The 17,320-nt window shown below is 36.7% G+C and overlaps 1 protein-coding gene across 1 annotated transcript; it reads left to right on the top strand.

The window, feature by feature from the left end:
- Positions 1-15,245, top strand: LOC129276662 (45 kDa calcium-binding protein-like). Its single transcript, XM_064109424.1, has 7 exons — positions 1-100; positions 3,474-3,835; positions 4,771-4,907; positions 6,419-6,532; positions 10,744-10,893; positions 11,886-12,061; positions 12,677-15,245. The coding sequence occupies exons 2-7, from the start codon at positions 3,498-3,500 to the stop codon at positions 12,851-12,853; spliced, it is 1,092 nt and encodes a 363-aa protein (XP_063965494.1). The 5' UTR covers positions 1-100; positions 3,474-3,497; the 3' UTR covers positions 12,854-15,245.
- Positions 15,246-17,320: the final 2,075 nt, after the last annotated feature.

Here is a 17,320-nt window from a genome sequence, read left to right as displayed (position 1 = left end):
ACATACACACACATGCACACAAGACGTGTGTACTCTGGTGTATTTTTAAAAAATTATAACGACGTCTTTAAAATTTTACCCTACATCTTTTGCAGAGAATGTAAGTTTTATCGTATTTTTGGGTTCATGATAAAGCCTTTTTTCTATGATTAGTATGATTGTTGATTGACCAGCATTTGATGAGCATCAGTGACCAAAAATTTACTGCACAATGTCAGAGACGCGACGCAGTCGCAGAGCTCAAGTCAGAGTTGAATGAGAGTTCAGTCCCACATGTTCTAAAAAAAGTTGTTCGACGGGTCAGATAATTCTAACACTTTTTAACAGTCGGATCAGGCTAACATTTGTAACAAGTTATATCTAATTCTAAGTTACATGTAGCCTAGATAGCTGGCAGCCGTCTGTTTCAAGGATTAAAAAAAAAAAAATTCTTCAAATTTCTCCTCGTACACAGACGGCTCGCGATCGCGCAGCCGCCATTAATTTAAAGGGGTGAACATATTATAATATAAATATTATTATTAACTATTTATTATTAATATTATTATACAAAAAGCCAAAATCCCCCCGCCCCGAGGGCGACGGCCGGGGCTCATCGATTTTTTTTATTTCATAAAATTAAAAATGTATAAAAAGAACTGGACCAAAGTAAATAAAGATTATTATTCTGTTTTGGCCTGAAGTGAGATGTAGATGCTCCAAAATGGGAAAAAATTAACTTTAAAAAAAATAAATAGGAAAAAAAAAAAAGGAAAAAAAAAGGAAAAGGAAAAAAACCCAGTGACTTTTACTTACTTCGGCTGTCGCGCAACTCCCACTTCTCTGGTTTATCCAAACTTAATACATTAACATGTGGCCATTGAGTCCCTGTACAGATCGAGTTAGATTTAGAACTTCGGTCTCTGTAATTGGTGAGTGGAGCCAATGCAACGGAGTTCAGCGGATAACAGAGACCGAAGCTTTTGGTCTACATGTAGCCTAGACCAAAAAGAAAACTTCAGTTTCTGTAACTGTTAAGGGGCCATTCCATTATGATCGGAAACCCCTGATCTATCCCGATCATTAGATCGGCGGAGTCGGAGAGCAGGACAGGAATCGGGGGCAGCATGCCATCATAACAACGTTGTGTTTGTAATGACTGGGTAATGGTGCACGGCCTAATATTCAGATCGGCGAGATCGCCCAAAATTTTTGAACAATTTCATGCCGATCTTCCCGATTAGAAAACGCTCATTTTTAATTGTTGGGGGAATAGCGAGAAAAGCGTAGCCGTAGATGACACGGCGTGCAGTCGTGGACGTGGGATGAGCGGGTTATTCCTGGCGTAGGCCCTACTAAGTAATAGCGGCACATGGACATAATTAATCCCCCGTTCTTTGGGTTTTGACAGTTATTATTGCCGCACATTATTTTTCGTTGACTCCTGGTATGGTACACTCATTCAATGAACAAGGTTTATGGTATATCGTGCTGCTTAATTTTTCCCCGATCCTTCCTACCCGATCTGAAGGTTTGTCTAACCGTAGCAACATCGGCATAGATAGTAGAACGAGGGCTTTACATACTACGTTGGCTCCACTCACCAGTACATGTATAGTAAAATGTCGGGAATTTTTAAATAAAACCCCAGAAATGACGGTTATTCCTGAGAGTATTTAGCATTTGGCCTTCTGACTGTCTCCAGTTTGGCCTTTATTTTATTCAGGGACTATTTTACATTTGACTGCAGATGGATCAACTTGGAAAGCAAACAAATGTGATAGGCTTAAGCAAATTCCCTATGAAAAATGCTCCTCTTCTCAGTCTTCTGGGAGTTCAGGGTTAACTGGATCTTGTCTTACAATTTCTAAATAGACATACATGTAGGGCCGCCGATTCATTTTTAGTTAGACCTGAAATCTTTGACTTTGTCTTCTTGTAATTATTAGGCCTACTTTTTAGTAATTTTCTATTTCAATATTTTCATTTTTATCTTATAAGACTTATACATCATCTTTTCAATATGTTTGTCATTTTATATCTATTTATCTCTTCATCTGTGTATTCTCAAATTTCTAGAATTCATCTTTCCATTTATCTCATGGCTTTATGTACTAATGCCATTTAGTCTGTGTCTGCAGTCACTATTTCCTATTCATCAGTTCATTATATATTTCTATTTCTTATAAATTTACATATATTTGTCTTGTCTAAGTATATGTATTGTTATTGTGTTAATCTTTTTCCCATTTATTCATCTATTTTCTAATAAACATAAGAGATTGATAAATAAGGTGCCTTGATTAAAATCTATTTTGTGTAGCTATATTCAAAATAATATTAGTTCAGTTGGTTTGATACAGTGACTAAACATGTACTAGTAACAATCACAGGATTGATATTTAATTATTTTTCCAAAGGCCCCCATTTAAGGATTTATTTATCAATCCTAGCCAATGTTATGAAAAAATACTTTTTGGATTGTGTTTTCAACTGTTATAGAACATTATTATGTGTATGTTCTATTGGAAATGGACACTTTAGTGTACATAAGCAAGTTTTGAGATGTCTACACTGTATTTTGCTGTTTTAAGAGATGTAACCACACAGTGTTAATTATGTTTTAATCCAGGGGCCTCATTTGCCCCATCAGGCATGTTAAGTTCACAGGCTTCCAGTCAGAAAAAAATGAGGGAAAGTTGTGAATTTTACTACAGTTATGGCATGTACCATAATCTTATCTTAGTAAACTAAGATAAAATTTAATACACATTACGGGGTGGGTACAGTACTCGCCTCCCTAAAGTGGCGATGCTTCTTTCAAAGTTTTTGTTTTGAGGTGCTGCTAAGTTTGTGCTCCTCTTGGCCAAGTGCATTATGCTATGAGACATTTTTATGCTCAAAATATGTGCTAAGGAACTGTCTCAAACACCTCACCAACAGCAATCCCATCGACACTGGTAAACTTGAGCAGTGAGCTAAAAACTAACTGGGGGCCTTATTTACCCCGTGGCCTCAATCGCCCTACTCTCCCCTAGTGCTGAATACAATGTTTCTTAGAACTGCATACTATAATCCTGTACTGGCTGCACATAAATGTTAGCGCTAACAGAGGCTCTGTCACAGCGATGCCTCATGCTATTGTCTAGTCACAACATGTTTTTTTTTCTTCATCTTGGGTCAACGTTTTAAATCACAATCCAAAAGATGTGACTGGGCATACTGTTTTGTGCTTTGTGTTTATTTGTTGTTGTGTGCTTTAGTGCTTTGTTAGCGATAACAGCGTTTCTTTGTGGCCAATACCGTTTTTTTTGTCGGCATGATTTGATATGGTGACTTACTGTTGCTGGAAGATTGAATGAAAAGAAATTGGCAAATTATGATGCCCATCAGAAGTTAATCAAGATTTAAGAATAGCTGAGCTGAGCATACCTACATGTACATACAATTTGTATATATTTATCTTACAAGTTCTTTTTTTTTTTGGTTTCCAGTCAGCTTTCTCGACAAGTTGGACCATGTCTTTCAGCATTACCCTGAAGTGGCCTTTGCCTTCCCTTATTGTGTGTGCAATAATCCTGGCAAACATGACCTTGGACTGCCTAGCTCTGCCCGCCGTATTGAGAGACAGTGGGAAACTGAAAATGGATGGCAATAAGAGCGGCAACGAGATAGACAACCAAGAACTCAACCCAGAATTATTTCCAAACAATCACATTGATGCTGTGAAGATGGAGAGGAACGGAGCGTTGAATAAAGAATTTCAACAGGAGCTGTTCTGGGGACCAGCCCACGAGGAGATGAACGATGTGCAGGAGGAGGAAGGGAGGCAGCGGCTCAACGAAATATTCAAATTGTAAATATTCCTTTGAGTGCTAATTTTCCATTTAGTATTCATATGATGAATTGTCAGTAAAAGGGCAATTCCATAAAATAATCAACCTTTTTGTATGTCTGACCCCCATTTTTCTCAAGTTGAACTTCACTTCATAAACTGACCAAGTCATGGTCACTCAGAGATAGAAAATGTCATGAAGGTCCCACATAAAAAATGTTGATGAAACGCTCTCCAGGTGGGTGTTTCATAAAGCTGTTCGTAAGTTACGAATGACTTTACACAAGACTGGTGACCCTGGTGACAGGGCTATGTACATGTAGCATGACTTAGCATCTATGTAAAAACAAGTTCCAGTAGTGTGTAAAGTCATGCATATGTTTTACGAACTGTTTTATGAACACCAACCAAATTTGTTTGTTATAATATTCTTACCTATAAAGCATTTGCCAAAGAAGAATGAATTCAGCATCATACTAGTACTTGAATCCCATTCCGATATAGTCAATGGAAATGCAAGTGCATATTATTCATCCATTTTGTCTTATTACTGTGGACTGAAACATTCTCGTGCAATCAAATATCTATATTCTGAAGTCTGAAATAATGTTTTCAGTTGAATTTTCATAAAATTTATTCTTGATGCATTTGTTATGTATTAAAAGTACGATTTGAATATATACTTGAAAATCTGAATACATAGAAGAGTAAAATAATGAGAGGAAAATATATGTATTTTTCAGAAACATTACTCTACCAAGCTGTCATATTGAGAACCAAGTTGCCAACTTGCGCCCTTTTTATGTGCATGGATGAAAATGTAACAGAACCATAATTTGATATTCAACCAACATTTGCTCACTCCTTTGATGATATTTTTCTGTAATTCTTTTTTACTGATACCACATTCCTTATGCCTTTTAGGATTCTAATATTTTGAATTATTTGTCTTCCAGGGCTGATAAAGATGGGGATAACTATTTAACGCATGACGAGCTTACAGCGTGGATCGAGGAGAAGACGGCTGAGCATTACAGTGAAGCGGTTTCATCTAGCCGTCAGGGCTTTCCCTCGGTAGATACCAACAAAGATGGTGAGTCATTTCAAAGCCCTGCTACATTAAAGTTACTATTATGGTTGCTTTGTCATTCAGGGGCCTGTTGCATAAAACTTTTCACCTGAGAAAACTCTGGTAAAAACTGAAAACTAAGGTTAGTCTGATTTCTGCCATTGACTTTAACACAGGGCAACAACTCCGGTAAAAACAACCTGAGTTTTCTCCGGTAAAAAGTTTTATGCAACGGGCCCCAGGTGTTACTACCATGGTGATAATGCTCAACAGCAAATCAGAATTACAGATATTTCATGGAAGTGACCAGTGGATTGATGATAAATTCTTTTATATCCTACATTGATCAAATGCTGTACAGTGATTGGTTCAAATAGCATCATGTGACCAAATATATTTCAACTATGATATTGCGTGACGTCAGACCTCGATATATTTTTCGCCATACCAATATTCTGACGTCATTATTTCAGAAAACTGGATATTCAGCTAAACTCTCGGGCCCACTGGTCAGCAAGCTGTCTCTCTCGGGCAAGTCCCGTGATGCGTCGGCGCAGGCACTAATCCGCGTTCCGCTGAGCGTGGTGGCTTGGGGAATAGTAGGTAATTCAACGCAAGTAACCGGACTTTGCAAGCTCAGCACATAGATTTTGGTTCTAAATAATTGGAAGTAGGATATAAAACAAATACATCAGGTGTTTCCTGTGAAAGCATAGTGGGAATTATTAATCCTCAGTTGAACTGGCAAAAAATAGTAATTGCCAGTCCAACCTCGGATAAATAATTCCACTATATTTCTCAAAACCTGATACATTTGTTTATTATGCAATTGACCTCATGCCCCATCTTCCAAAGAGCTATATATCTTCTTTATAAAGAATCTTTATTTTAGTTTCCTTTGAATAGTTCTTTACATTGAAACATGTATTACAGAAACATGATTAAAAAGACCACCTGCTCATAAAGACGGCTTTTTTTTTTTGGGGGGGGGGTCTTTTTTTTTATCCAGGCTTCAATATACATCGTCCTTTAGGATTGCATACTAGAGAAAGAGTACTTGAGGTATATGCAGTGGAAGGGTACTGGAAGTCCATTCATGAGTGAACAAGAACGAAATTTGCTAAATCTGGGGGGGGGGGGTGGATAGATATAGATGGAGAAGAGCGTTGTGGCCCAGTGGATTAGTCTCCGGACTTTGAAACAGAGGGTCGTGGGTTCGAATCCCAGCCATGGCGTAATTTCCTTCGGCAAGAAATGTATCCACATTGTGCTGCACTCGACCCATGTGAGGTGAATGGGTACCTGGTAAGATTTATTCCTTGAACGCTTTAGCGCCTATTAATATGGCGGCTCAGCTACGGCCGGGGTAATAATATACCAAGTATCAAAGCGCATTTGAGTATATGCACATAGTAACTGCGCTATATAAATGGACATATTATTATTATAATGATAAGAGTGGTCGCTTGTGTGATGTGCAGTACTCAAATGACTTGTTTTAATTAATTTTTTTGTGTGTGTTATTATTTCTCCAGGGTTTTTACAGTGGGATGAATACAGGGAACAATTTTTCAGGTATCGAGGTATAGATGAGATGCAGCTAAAGGCGTATCGAGAAGGCAAGGTCAGCATTGGTGAAACATTAGAAGGTGGGTAGCATCTGTTACATTCACATGATGTTGCAGTAGCGCAATGAGCCAAAAATTTGAGGGGGCCAGATACATGTATGGCGGATAGAGCGAAAGTTAAAAAAGATGCGAGCGAGCAAACATTTTTATCCTGTTAATACAAAAATGAGATTTTGACAAAATTCAGAAAATTATTTCACTCATTCCTTTTCTTTCTTTTTCTCCCTATTTTTCTTTGGCGTCAAACATTTTGGAGCCATGATCCCCAAGCTCCCCCCCATCTGTACTCCAGTGTAATGTTGCTAAACTTAATGAACAATTCGGAGTTTTAACTTAGATGATTTACTTGTACCTGTAGTTAGGCCCTTTGTCAATGCACTCGAAACTCAATCTTTATGTTTAGGTGGAGATTTCTTATGGTTTGTGCTCTCTCTCCAAAGGCCGGGGGGGGGGGGGGCGGGGGTGGTCCCCAATGTGGTTTCTAGTCGCATGGAAACGAGTCACATGATAATCAACAAACTTGAAAGTTAGCCAGATAATTTCCTAGTCTTGATAACACTGAGGTCATCTTGACGCTAAGGTTTTGTGATGTAATCATTGAGTGGCCTGATATCTTACAACTGAAATTGTAAGACAAGTGCTCAAAGCCTCCATTTAAATAAAAAAACTAAAGCATCACTTTGAGAGAGTGCAAGATATTCTAAAATACATAATTCAAAGTTTCAGAAAGAATTGACAGCTTGAAAAAGATTTGATGGCCAATTCTCTTGTGTTGAATTACAATTTTATTTATTTATTTTATTGAAATATATTTAATCAGGAGAACACAAGATCAATGTAAATACTGTTTTACATCAAGGTACTGAAAAACTTACATCAAAATCAGATATGATCAAAGAATACGACCAGCTGCATATCATAGTTAAGACAAAGAAAAATGACACTGCTAAATCATTATTTACGTCTTTAATAAAAGATATATTATTTACAAGCTTTAAAAAGATGAGGTACCTGGAACCATTTGCAAAATTTGTCTCCCATTACAGGAGCAAATGGTATAGTTACGCATCCATCCACCCACCCATTCAACCAACACACCTTCATCCACAATGAATCATCACTCAAGCAACCCCACCCCGCATCTACTCATATAATGTCAACATGTTGACTGATCATCCTAAAATTACACACGCATAACAATTGACACACGACTTATTCTTGAACTTACAATACACACATGGACAACTATTGCAAATGGGAGACGAATCTGGCGGCGTCCAGGTCCGTGCTCAATACAAGTTATTGCACGAAAAGTTTAAAAGAGACTAAAAATAAATGCAGATGGACGTGTACATTGGTAAGGACTAAAAAATCTACAATCACTTTAAAACGGCTTTTTATACAAGTACTTAAAATATAGTAAGAATGTTGAGTTCTTTATAGCATATGGCAGGGTGTTCCACACCTTACATCCCGCATATGTAAAACCATGTTTGAAACATTCTAAATTTGGTTTTGGCAAGATTACATTTAGAGAATCAGCAGATCTAGTGTTAAAACCATGTCTATCAAAGTTCATTTCAATGTTTTTGCAAATTCTAATACATGTAGGAGCAAATCCATGAATACATTTGAACATCAACAGCGCTATGATATAATCTCTTCTTCGATCAAAAGATTGCCATTTTAACGATTTAATTAAATCTAGACCATTGGTATTTTCATAATCAAATTTTTTTTGTTACAGTCCTTGTAGCCCCTTTTTGTAAGCGTGTAAGTATCTGTTTATTTTTGGATGAACAATTACCCCACACAGAGTATGGATAATCAAGATTAGGTTGGATAATTGTTTTGTACATTAGATGCAGAACATTAAAATCAAAATAAAGGCTAAATTTTTGCAGAGCAAAAAGTTTTTTGGCAAGTAACTTGGCAAGACTTTGATGAAAAGTCCAATTTAGCGTACTATTGATCATTACACCAAGATATCAAATGTTACTAACCTGTTCAATTTTTTGAGTTAGACCTTGGGCTTAAAAAAATTACTTTCGTCTTATCAATATTAATACATACCATAAGTAACGGTGTATTAACCGCACCCCCAACTTTGGACTTAAAAAAAAAAAAAAAAAAATCCTTCTCACATTTACATGCATATTTGAGGTACGAAGAAACAAAAACTAAGTTAAAGATTTCAAAGTATTCAAAGAGATTACCGGTATGCAGAAATCTGCTGTTCTTGATCAATTCATCTACAAATGTTAGCAAGAAAGAAAGGTCCCGACAATATTGGCCACTTACACACTCACTCACCTCACAGTCACAGTGTACACACACACAGCACTGCCGTTCTTGTACATGTACATTGCAAACTTCGATACGGTACACTACCAGTATGGTAGGGGGTCCTAAAGCTGCGCGGGTCCTAAAGCTACGCACCACTCATCGCGCATGCAGTTTTTATGGCAAATGCGCACTCTGTGTGTGGAACTGTGACTGCAGAGTGACAAACGATTCCTATTCATTTTTTTCTACAGAGGCTGCAGTAAATCTCTAAATGCAGAGAAAACCAACAACTGTTTGGAATTTTGGAGTTATATTCACTTTAATTTCATTTTATCCTATAATAATTTGAATATATTTTAGAAATTGAGGCACAGGAAATACTATTTTTTGCATGATAAATCGAGTGCGTAGCTTTAGGACACCTTCTACATCGGGCGGCGAAATCAAGAGGTGTTCGGAAAACACGGCAGGATTTTCGTATTAGTGAGTTTTGCCATATTTTCTTCTTGGTTAACGATATTTAGAATGTTTGCCACAAATTAGTGAAAGATAATTTGTTGAAATATTAAAATTGGGTTAGTTTTTATTGTTTGAAAACAAAGTGCGTAGCTTTAGGTTCCCCCATCATACATCTTGTCAAATTGTGAACTGTGTCTTTCACATTTCTTGCATCACAACTTCACAATCACTTTCAGAATTTGTCTAGCATTCGATGGCTTAGCATGAATTTTGGATACGGGATTACAGGAAGGTTCAAGAAACAAAGAAATTGGCATTTTTTCCAGTTGTTTTACGGCTTCGTGCCGTCTCTCTCATACGTGGTGCACAGTGTACATGGTATCTTATGAAAAGCAAACAGGAAAGAAAAAAATAAGCTGGCGCGAAACGGGACTTTGAGGGGTTAAAATGAATAGCGCCAGCTTAAGTTGCACTAAAACCACAATACAACGCAAGCTAGCTCTCGGCTCTTGCTCAGCTGTGACAAATTATTACCGAGAATGCTTGGCGTCTCTTTGAACTTAGCCAGGAAACTTCGCTGCTTTGAATCGAGAATAAAGTCGAAATTAGTGTCATGAAGGTGGGTGCATTTGTTATGGACACTATTTGATTAAGATCGTAATAATCGCTTCCCATTACCCGCGGCTCATACCCCTCTAAACGACATTGCCCTGGGCGGCTACGCCCGGCCACTCGATGTGTTGTGAACTGGCAGACTTCTTACATGTTCGGGAGGGGTTACGCGGGCGGGCTCAGACCCGTCACCGTGGATAAACCGCACCCCCGACTTTTGCTTATATCCCGCCGAGAAAAAGGTGCGGTTAATACACCGTTACTTACGGTAATTTATTGTTGTGGTACCAAGATTTAAGTGAGTTTAAATCATTTTGTAGTGTAGTAATGGCTTTATCAACACTATTGTGCGAGAAGTAGATAACAACATCGTCAGCAAAAATATTACTTGAACAATATTTCAAACAATCTGTAATATCATATATAAATGATAAAAATAAAATGGGGCCAAGGACACTACCTTGGGGCACACCTGTAATAACATCTCCTGGTTTAGAAAACTGACCATGACAACAAACTATTTGCGTTCGTTGAGATAGGTAGCTTTTGAACCATTCTATTTCTGATCCCTAAATACCATAACATTTCAATTTCTTTAATAATAATTTGTGATTAATGGAATCAAAGCATTTTGAAATATCAAGAAAACAATGTTAGATGATTCTCGAGTATACATTATTGACTCACGTCAATCACGAAAACGCACGTTTTCCTCCACACTGCACTTACCCAGTGATCGGTAAATTTGAGGGTCGCGTGATCATCTGGTCTAGGTTTAAACAGGCTTCAACATTACCAATTGGCGAAAATTGACTGTCATATTGCCAATATACGCTGAATACTTGGTAAATGCGTATGAATAATCTCCTTTACAGAGGACTATGCCATGTATCGTGATCGATGGGACAGGGCAGATGAGGATAATGACAATGCTCTGAGCATCGAGGAGTTCTTGGCATTTCTTCATCCTGAGCATTGTAAGAGCATGGTGAGCATGCTAGTGGAAGAAGTTCTACATGATCTCAGTGAGTATAGATATTTTTTTGTTTTTAATACTTGGTTGGTGTTTGAGGGGAATGATTTTGGTAATGATAATGGTGGTGGCGGTGGTAGTGATGATCTTAAAGGAAACCAAAACCCAAGAAGAGAAGCAATCTTATTGGAAAGAGTAAAATGAGAGGAACAATTTAAAAAAGTTTCATCAAAATCGGTTATGGATGTTTAAAAAGTCTTGTTGTACTTTCTATGGGGATCCTCAAATTGGCAAATATGCTTCAAAATGGCTGATTTTGTGGACAACTCTCCATTTGTTTTGTACACAAATTTTCAGATTTCCTCCTTTATCTTTCAAATTGCATCTTGCCTCCTTCAGAGCACAACATATGTCATGGGAAAATATAATTCACACCACATATGTGATGGTCAGGAGGAGATAATGTGAAATATGTCAAATAAAGGAGAAAATCTGAAAATTCTTGGGTTTTGGTTTCCTTTAATGTAGGTGTTGATCATGGTGGCATCGATAGTGGCTGTGGTACTGATGCAGATGATTTGATGATGATGTATCATGCACATTAATGCTTGATCGAGTATCCTGTAGTGGATAAAGGATGATGCATTTCAGACTGAGGGATGATAATAATTCTTTGTGGCAAATCGTGTGAAACTTGTGATGATGTTTTGACTTTTGTCTTTATAAATTATAATAATATACAGTTCTTTATAGAAACCTATTATACATGTACATGTACATAGTTGAAAAAGTAAATCATGTATTAAAAAAATAAATATGAACCGAATCCGTCAAAGTCTGTAATTGATCTGATATCTTTAAAACCGATGAGAGACGTCATTCCGACGTATTAAGTGCTATATACTGTATAAGCAGATTATTATCATTATTATCATCATGGGGAAGGTTATTCAACAATTTTGGTGCCACTATTGTCAAAAGCTAGTATTTTGATATTTCATTTTGATGTAGGATATTTGGGAACTCATTTTTTTTGTATTTCAGATAAAAACTTGGATCAGGCTCTGAACCTCAGAGAGTTCCTTGCCCTTCCCGATGATGAGCAGTATGACGTTGATAAGATAGCGGAGAAAGAGGAGTGGGTCCGAGAACGAAAGAAGGAGTTTGAAGAAAATATTGACCTGGATGGAGATGGGATAGCAGACTTTGAAGAGTTGTCGGTAAATCCTTTTCTTTTCCTTCTATTTTCCTTCTCCTCTCCCCGAATTGAAGCATGTCTATAGCTTTGGGAAAGGTTCAATGATGTGGATTATATGGTTCTATGAACTGATGACCATGAATTATATCAACTTGGATGGAAATTAGATAGCAGACTTTGAAGAGTTTGTGGAATATCCTTCTATTTTTTCTTTCAAAAGTGTTGTTCATCCTGATTTAAAACGTGTCTATAATTTGGGGAAAGGTTCATTGATGTAAATTATATTGCACAATCATTCATTATTATGTATGTACTATATTTCTTAAATGCTATTGTGCATGTATTTTGTGTTGTACTTTTGTATTAATCATAACTAATGTAAATTGTATACAATTTAGCCCTAAGGCTGCCACATGCTATATTTTTGTTATACTGTAATTAATGAATATATAGAATAAATAGATTGAGATATCTTTAGCATGCTGATAAGTCTCATTTTCAAAGGATGTATGTTTCATAGAAATCAATTTGACAACTTTCTCACAAATAAGCATGAAAGTTAGGTTCCATTATATTGACTCACCCTCCTAAGCCCTGCATATATTGAATGTGTCTGATATTGATTTCTACCAACCAGAAATACATGGACCCTAGGAACAAACAGCATGCCGAGAGCGAAGCAAGACATCTGATGGGAGTCGCTGATTCAGATGGAGATGGCAAGCTATCAGCCAGGGAAGTTAACAACAGTTACTTTGTTTTCTTGGGCAGTAAAGTCTACAACTACGCCAGAAACGTCCACGACGAGTTCTAGACCGATTTTCAGGTTCATCTTTCATGAAGTCTGTCATAAAGTACTAGTATTACTACAGTGCCCGGGGGGGGGGGGGGGGGGGGGCACTCACATATATTGGTGGTACGGGGATGTGCCGCTTTGATGACCCCCTTTTTCAGACCTAATTTTCAGTTCTCTAGATACTCCGAATGACAAAAGTTCAGTTCAGAAGCCGGCCAGCCCCGCTCGGAAGACTCCCGTTACGAGACATCTTAGTTCCCCAGCACTGCCAAAATTGTCAAGCGCAACTAGTAACCGCTCTATGCATGGCTAGCACATGTAAAGCGCTCGTGTGCACCATACCTACAGAGCCGCAATCCATTTCGTAGACCCTGTTTTTCACACCGCCCGGTATACATTTAGTTCCCAAGACCCCATACTTTACCCTTGTAGTCAGTTCCTTAGACCCCCATTTCAGAGTTTCGTAGGGCACACCCCCATCAAAAAATAATTTGAGTACCCCCCCCCCCGGGCTACAGTGTAGCTTTTTTAAGCATACTTCACAGGTGGAGATGCCCTCTGTTATTATAGAAGTACTTTTTTCTACTGTCTTTTTTTTTTATCCGGAAACTGCCAGGAATTATAGAAAAAAATGATTTTCCATACATGCCTTTAACAGTAGAACATGACTATCTTGGACAACTTATCTAGTATTAACAACCTATCTAATATTACCAGCATATGATAGGGCAAATCCACCTTATCTGTAGGCAGTTTCATAAAAGCTGTTCGTAACTTATGAATGACTTTAAGAACGACTGGTGATCCTTTCTTGTGATTCAGCATGTAAGAAAGGTTCAGAAGTCGCTCTTAACTTAGAAACAGCTTTATGAAACACCCACCTGCATAGATATCTTGAACATCAGAGAATGAGTTATGTGAGTACTTCTCTGATTTCCCTTTTCTTTCTATGTCCTGTTAGATCTGTAGTCCGAGCATACGGTTTAGATTATAGTAAACTTATGCTTTTGATTGGGCCTGAGTCAAACTGACTGGTCCACTAGTGCCTGACCAATGGTGCTGGTGACCGTTCCAATTTCCTGCAGACCGTGGACCGATGAAATAAAACATTACAAAACAGGTCAAAGACTTAGATAACCAGTTTAAGAACCAAATTTCCTAACGGTTTCATATGATATGAATCAAGTAGAACTATGAGAATAGCTTAATAGGGAACAGGATTTCCCAATTTTCTTGCTTGGATTTTAATATCAGCCCATAGTATACATGAAGATAGTCTTTAGTGACACTGAATTTCTTATATATTTCTTTTTTTTACATTGGTCCACTGGTCTCTGCAGAAAAAGTCACAGGTGGGCAGCATTAAAAAAAAAACCTTTCTGACTCAGGTCTACTTTTGATGTCAATTTACGTGTTTGCAATGAACCTTATGGGACATGAATGTTGTTGCCTTGCCCAAGAATGCATTATTTTATTTATAAGTCTATTTTACTGAAATGTTGCTGTGGGCATCTGTGATTTATATCTGACTTTGAGGGAGATTGTAGAAAATATTGCCCTTTCCGAAGCTTTAACGCATGTGTCAAAGGTGATGTTTGTGTGAATTCATTGATGGCAGTATTTCCTGCTAATATTTTGAAGTCACTATTAATACTTTTACATTATCTTTTGTTGTATATTTATTGTGAAATTCAGGTTCATTTTCAAATGATTTGTGCTTCTAATTATCAGTACAATAACAAAAAATTTTTTTTTTTTTGTAACACCAAGGAAACAGGATTCTTATGTTTTGTGGTACTGTTATTGACCTAATTTGTAGATTTTATAAGCCTCAGCGATTGAATGATTTATGTATCCTGTGCTAGTTTTTCAAAAGATCGCAGTTAGAGTTTGCTACAAAGACAAGTTGAATGTACATGGTTTTGTCTTTAAATCTATTGAAGCATGTATATATTCATCATAATATAAGTTATAGAAGTAATATATGAGCAGAAGAGAATTAGAAGGCTTGCACTTTGCCAAATATATGTTCATTATCATCAATTTCAGTTCATAGCTGGCAATTCAAAGAGCGTCTAATGAAATGCTCCTAACCTTCTGCAAACTTCTTTATTTATTATCATTTGCAGAAATGGTGTGAAGATTTTTTTAAATCTGTTTTTGTACAGATAAATATTATATATATTGTGTATAATGTAGTTTGTGAATTACATTTAAGAGTGCTCATGCTTTTGTGAGGAAGAGAGAGAGAGAGAGAGAGAGAGAGGGGGAGGGGGAGTAGGAGTAGGGGGACAGGTGGGAGATATAAATAATTATGAGTGTATTATGTGTAATTCTTTTACTTTTTTGTATTTGCTGCTTAAATTGCCTTTTATATACAAGTATGCCTGACAGTAATACCATATGGAAATCGTGAAAGGCAGGGTGCTACATAAGCACTTGCCCGATTGCCCGGGGCAAGTAAAGGTTAGAGTCGGCCCAAGTGTTTTGAAGTAAAGACCAAAACTACTTGCCCGAATCGGGCAAGCAAAATTCTCACAGTAGAATGACCAAAATTAGGGTCGATATGATATATTGACCATAATCTGGTCATGGCAGGCATAATAAAATCACTTTGGAAAAGGAAACACAATAACAAAGTAGATCAGTTCATGTCAAAAGAGAGAAAGAGGTCAATAGTTTATAAAACCGCAAAACTTTCTTTTTAAGAGGTAAAACTTTTTTCAAAGATTTTTTCAGGCAAGTGAAATAGATTTTTGGGAAAGTATATTCCAACTATTTTAAAATTTACTTCTAAAAAGTTATGTAGCACCCTGGTGAAAGGAGTACTAAGACAGTGGTAGTCAATGTAGAACAATTTGCTTTGTGGAATAGACTTACAGTACATTCTTCTCTGTGTAACTTACATGTTGATTGTGTAATACACCATGAATGGAACCAATTAACAATGTGCTATTAATAGCAATTCATCTTGCAAAGTTAAAGGTATGATTGCACATTGGGAGTGCTTATTAATTTTTGCCACTCTTATTTTGAAAAAGAAAAAAATGTAGAAAATCTTTTAAGCATTTTTGTAATAAATTAGCTGTCATCTAGAGCATTACATACATGCTTATATTTCAGAAGGCTATTTTTTTCTCTTTCTTGTGCAGATTTTGAAACTTAATGTTAGATGAATATTTGGAGCACATATATGCAGCATAAGTTAAGACATGAAGGCACAAGCCTTTGGGTCATCAAGACACATTAAAGTGGCTGACTTTGAAGCCAATCGGTGGAATTGTGTACTAGGTAGTCTGACATGAGCAGGTTGTAACTAGTTCTAGACCTATCTCAAGGTCTGCTTGTTGGTTAAAAGTCAAGTCCACCCCAGAAAATTGTTTATTTAAATAAATAGAGAAAAATTAAACAATCATAACGCTGAAAATTTCATCAAAAATCGGATGTAAAATAAGAAAGTTATGACATTCTAAAGCTTCGCTTATTTTTCACAAAACAGTTATATGTACAACTCAGTGTTATGCAAATAAGAGAGTCGATGATGTCCATCACTCACTATTTCTTTTGTTTTTCATTGTTTGAATTATACAATATTTACAGATTTGACATTAAGGAGCAACTTTACTGAACCATACAATTTTAAAGCAATGGAAATACCACATGTTCAGGGAAAAATAAAACTTTGTTTCACAGAACAATGAGGGAAAAATAAGAATATTTCATATTTCATATAATAAAATACAAAAGAAATAGTGAGTGGATGACATCATCAGTCCCCTCATTTGCATACCGATCAGGATGTTCATATAACTGTTTTGTGAAATTAAGCGAAACTTTGAAATGCCATAACTTTCTTATTTTACATCCGATTTTGATGAAATTTTCATTGTAATGTTGGAATTTTCTCTTTATTTTATCAGGGGTGGACTTGTCCTTTAAAATATCAAATAGGGTCTGTGACTGCAGTCTACACAGGTAGTACAAGGTGCAATATGGCAAGATGTAGGTTAAGTGGCCTCGCCAATAATACACATACATATTTTTTTTTTCATCCCACCTATTTGAATACATAAAAATATGAAGACTTTTTTTTAATTTGATGATTCATAATTGTATAATGTAAATATGGCATGTATCACCCAGTGTGTTGGCTAGGTCGGGAGTTCAAGCCCCGGCCGCGTCAGATCTAAAGACGTTAAAAGATGGGAGTTGCTGCCACCTTGTTTGGTGTTCAATGATTTAAGAGATAGAGTAACTGTCAGGATGAACTTCCTATTTAATTGATTTGTACAGTCCCAGTATTGTTCTGCAAATAGATTCATTCTTGTAGCAAATGTTACTGTAACCATATTATTTCTAGTTTATAAGTTCTACATTCCTAATGAAAATATTTACTTTACCAAGATTATCACACAAAGTAAAATAATACCCCATGCACAGTAGATTGGGGAAATATATGGGTTTTATGGAATGGCCATACTTGTA

The sequence above is a fragment of the Lytechinus pictus genome, chromosome 14 (genome assembly GCF_037042905.1).
Source record: "Lytechinus pictus isolate F3 Inbred chromosome 14, Lp3.0, whole genome shotgun sequence".
Taxonomy (NCBI): Eukaryota; Metazoa; Echinodermata; class Echinoidea; order Temnopleuroida; family Toxopneustidae; genus Lytechinus; species Lytechinus pictus.
The sequence above is the reverse complement of the archived record's forward strand: the minus strand, read 5'-3'. Positions and strand labels throughout refer to the sequence as shown.

Bases quoted from the DNA above. Each gene is read 5' to 3' on its own strand.
- LOC129276662 (XM_064109424.1), top strand. From the start codon at position 3,498: ATGTCTTTCAGCATTACCCTGAAGTGGCCTTTGCCTTCCCTTATTGTG. The intron at 3,836-4,770 runs GTAAATATTCCT...TTTGTCTTCCAG, and splicing joins CTCAACGAAATATTCAAATT to GGCTGATAAAGATGGGGATA. The intron at 12,062-12,676 runs GTAAATCCTTTT...TCTACCAACCAG, and splicing joins CAGACTTTGAAGAGTTGTCG to AAATACATGGACCCTAGGAA.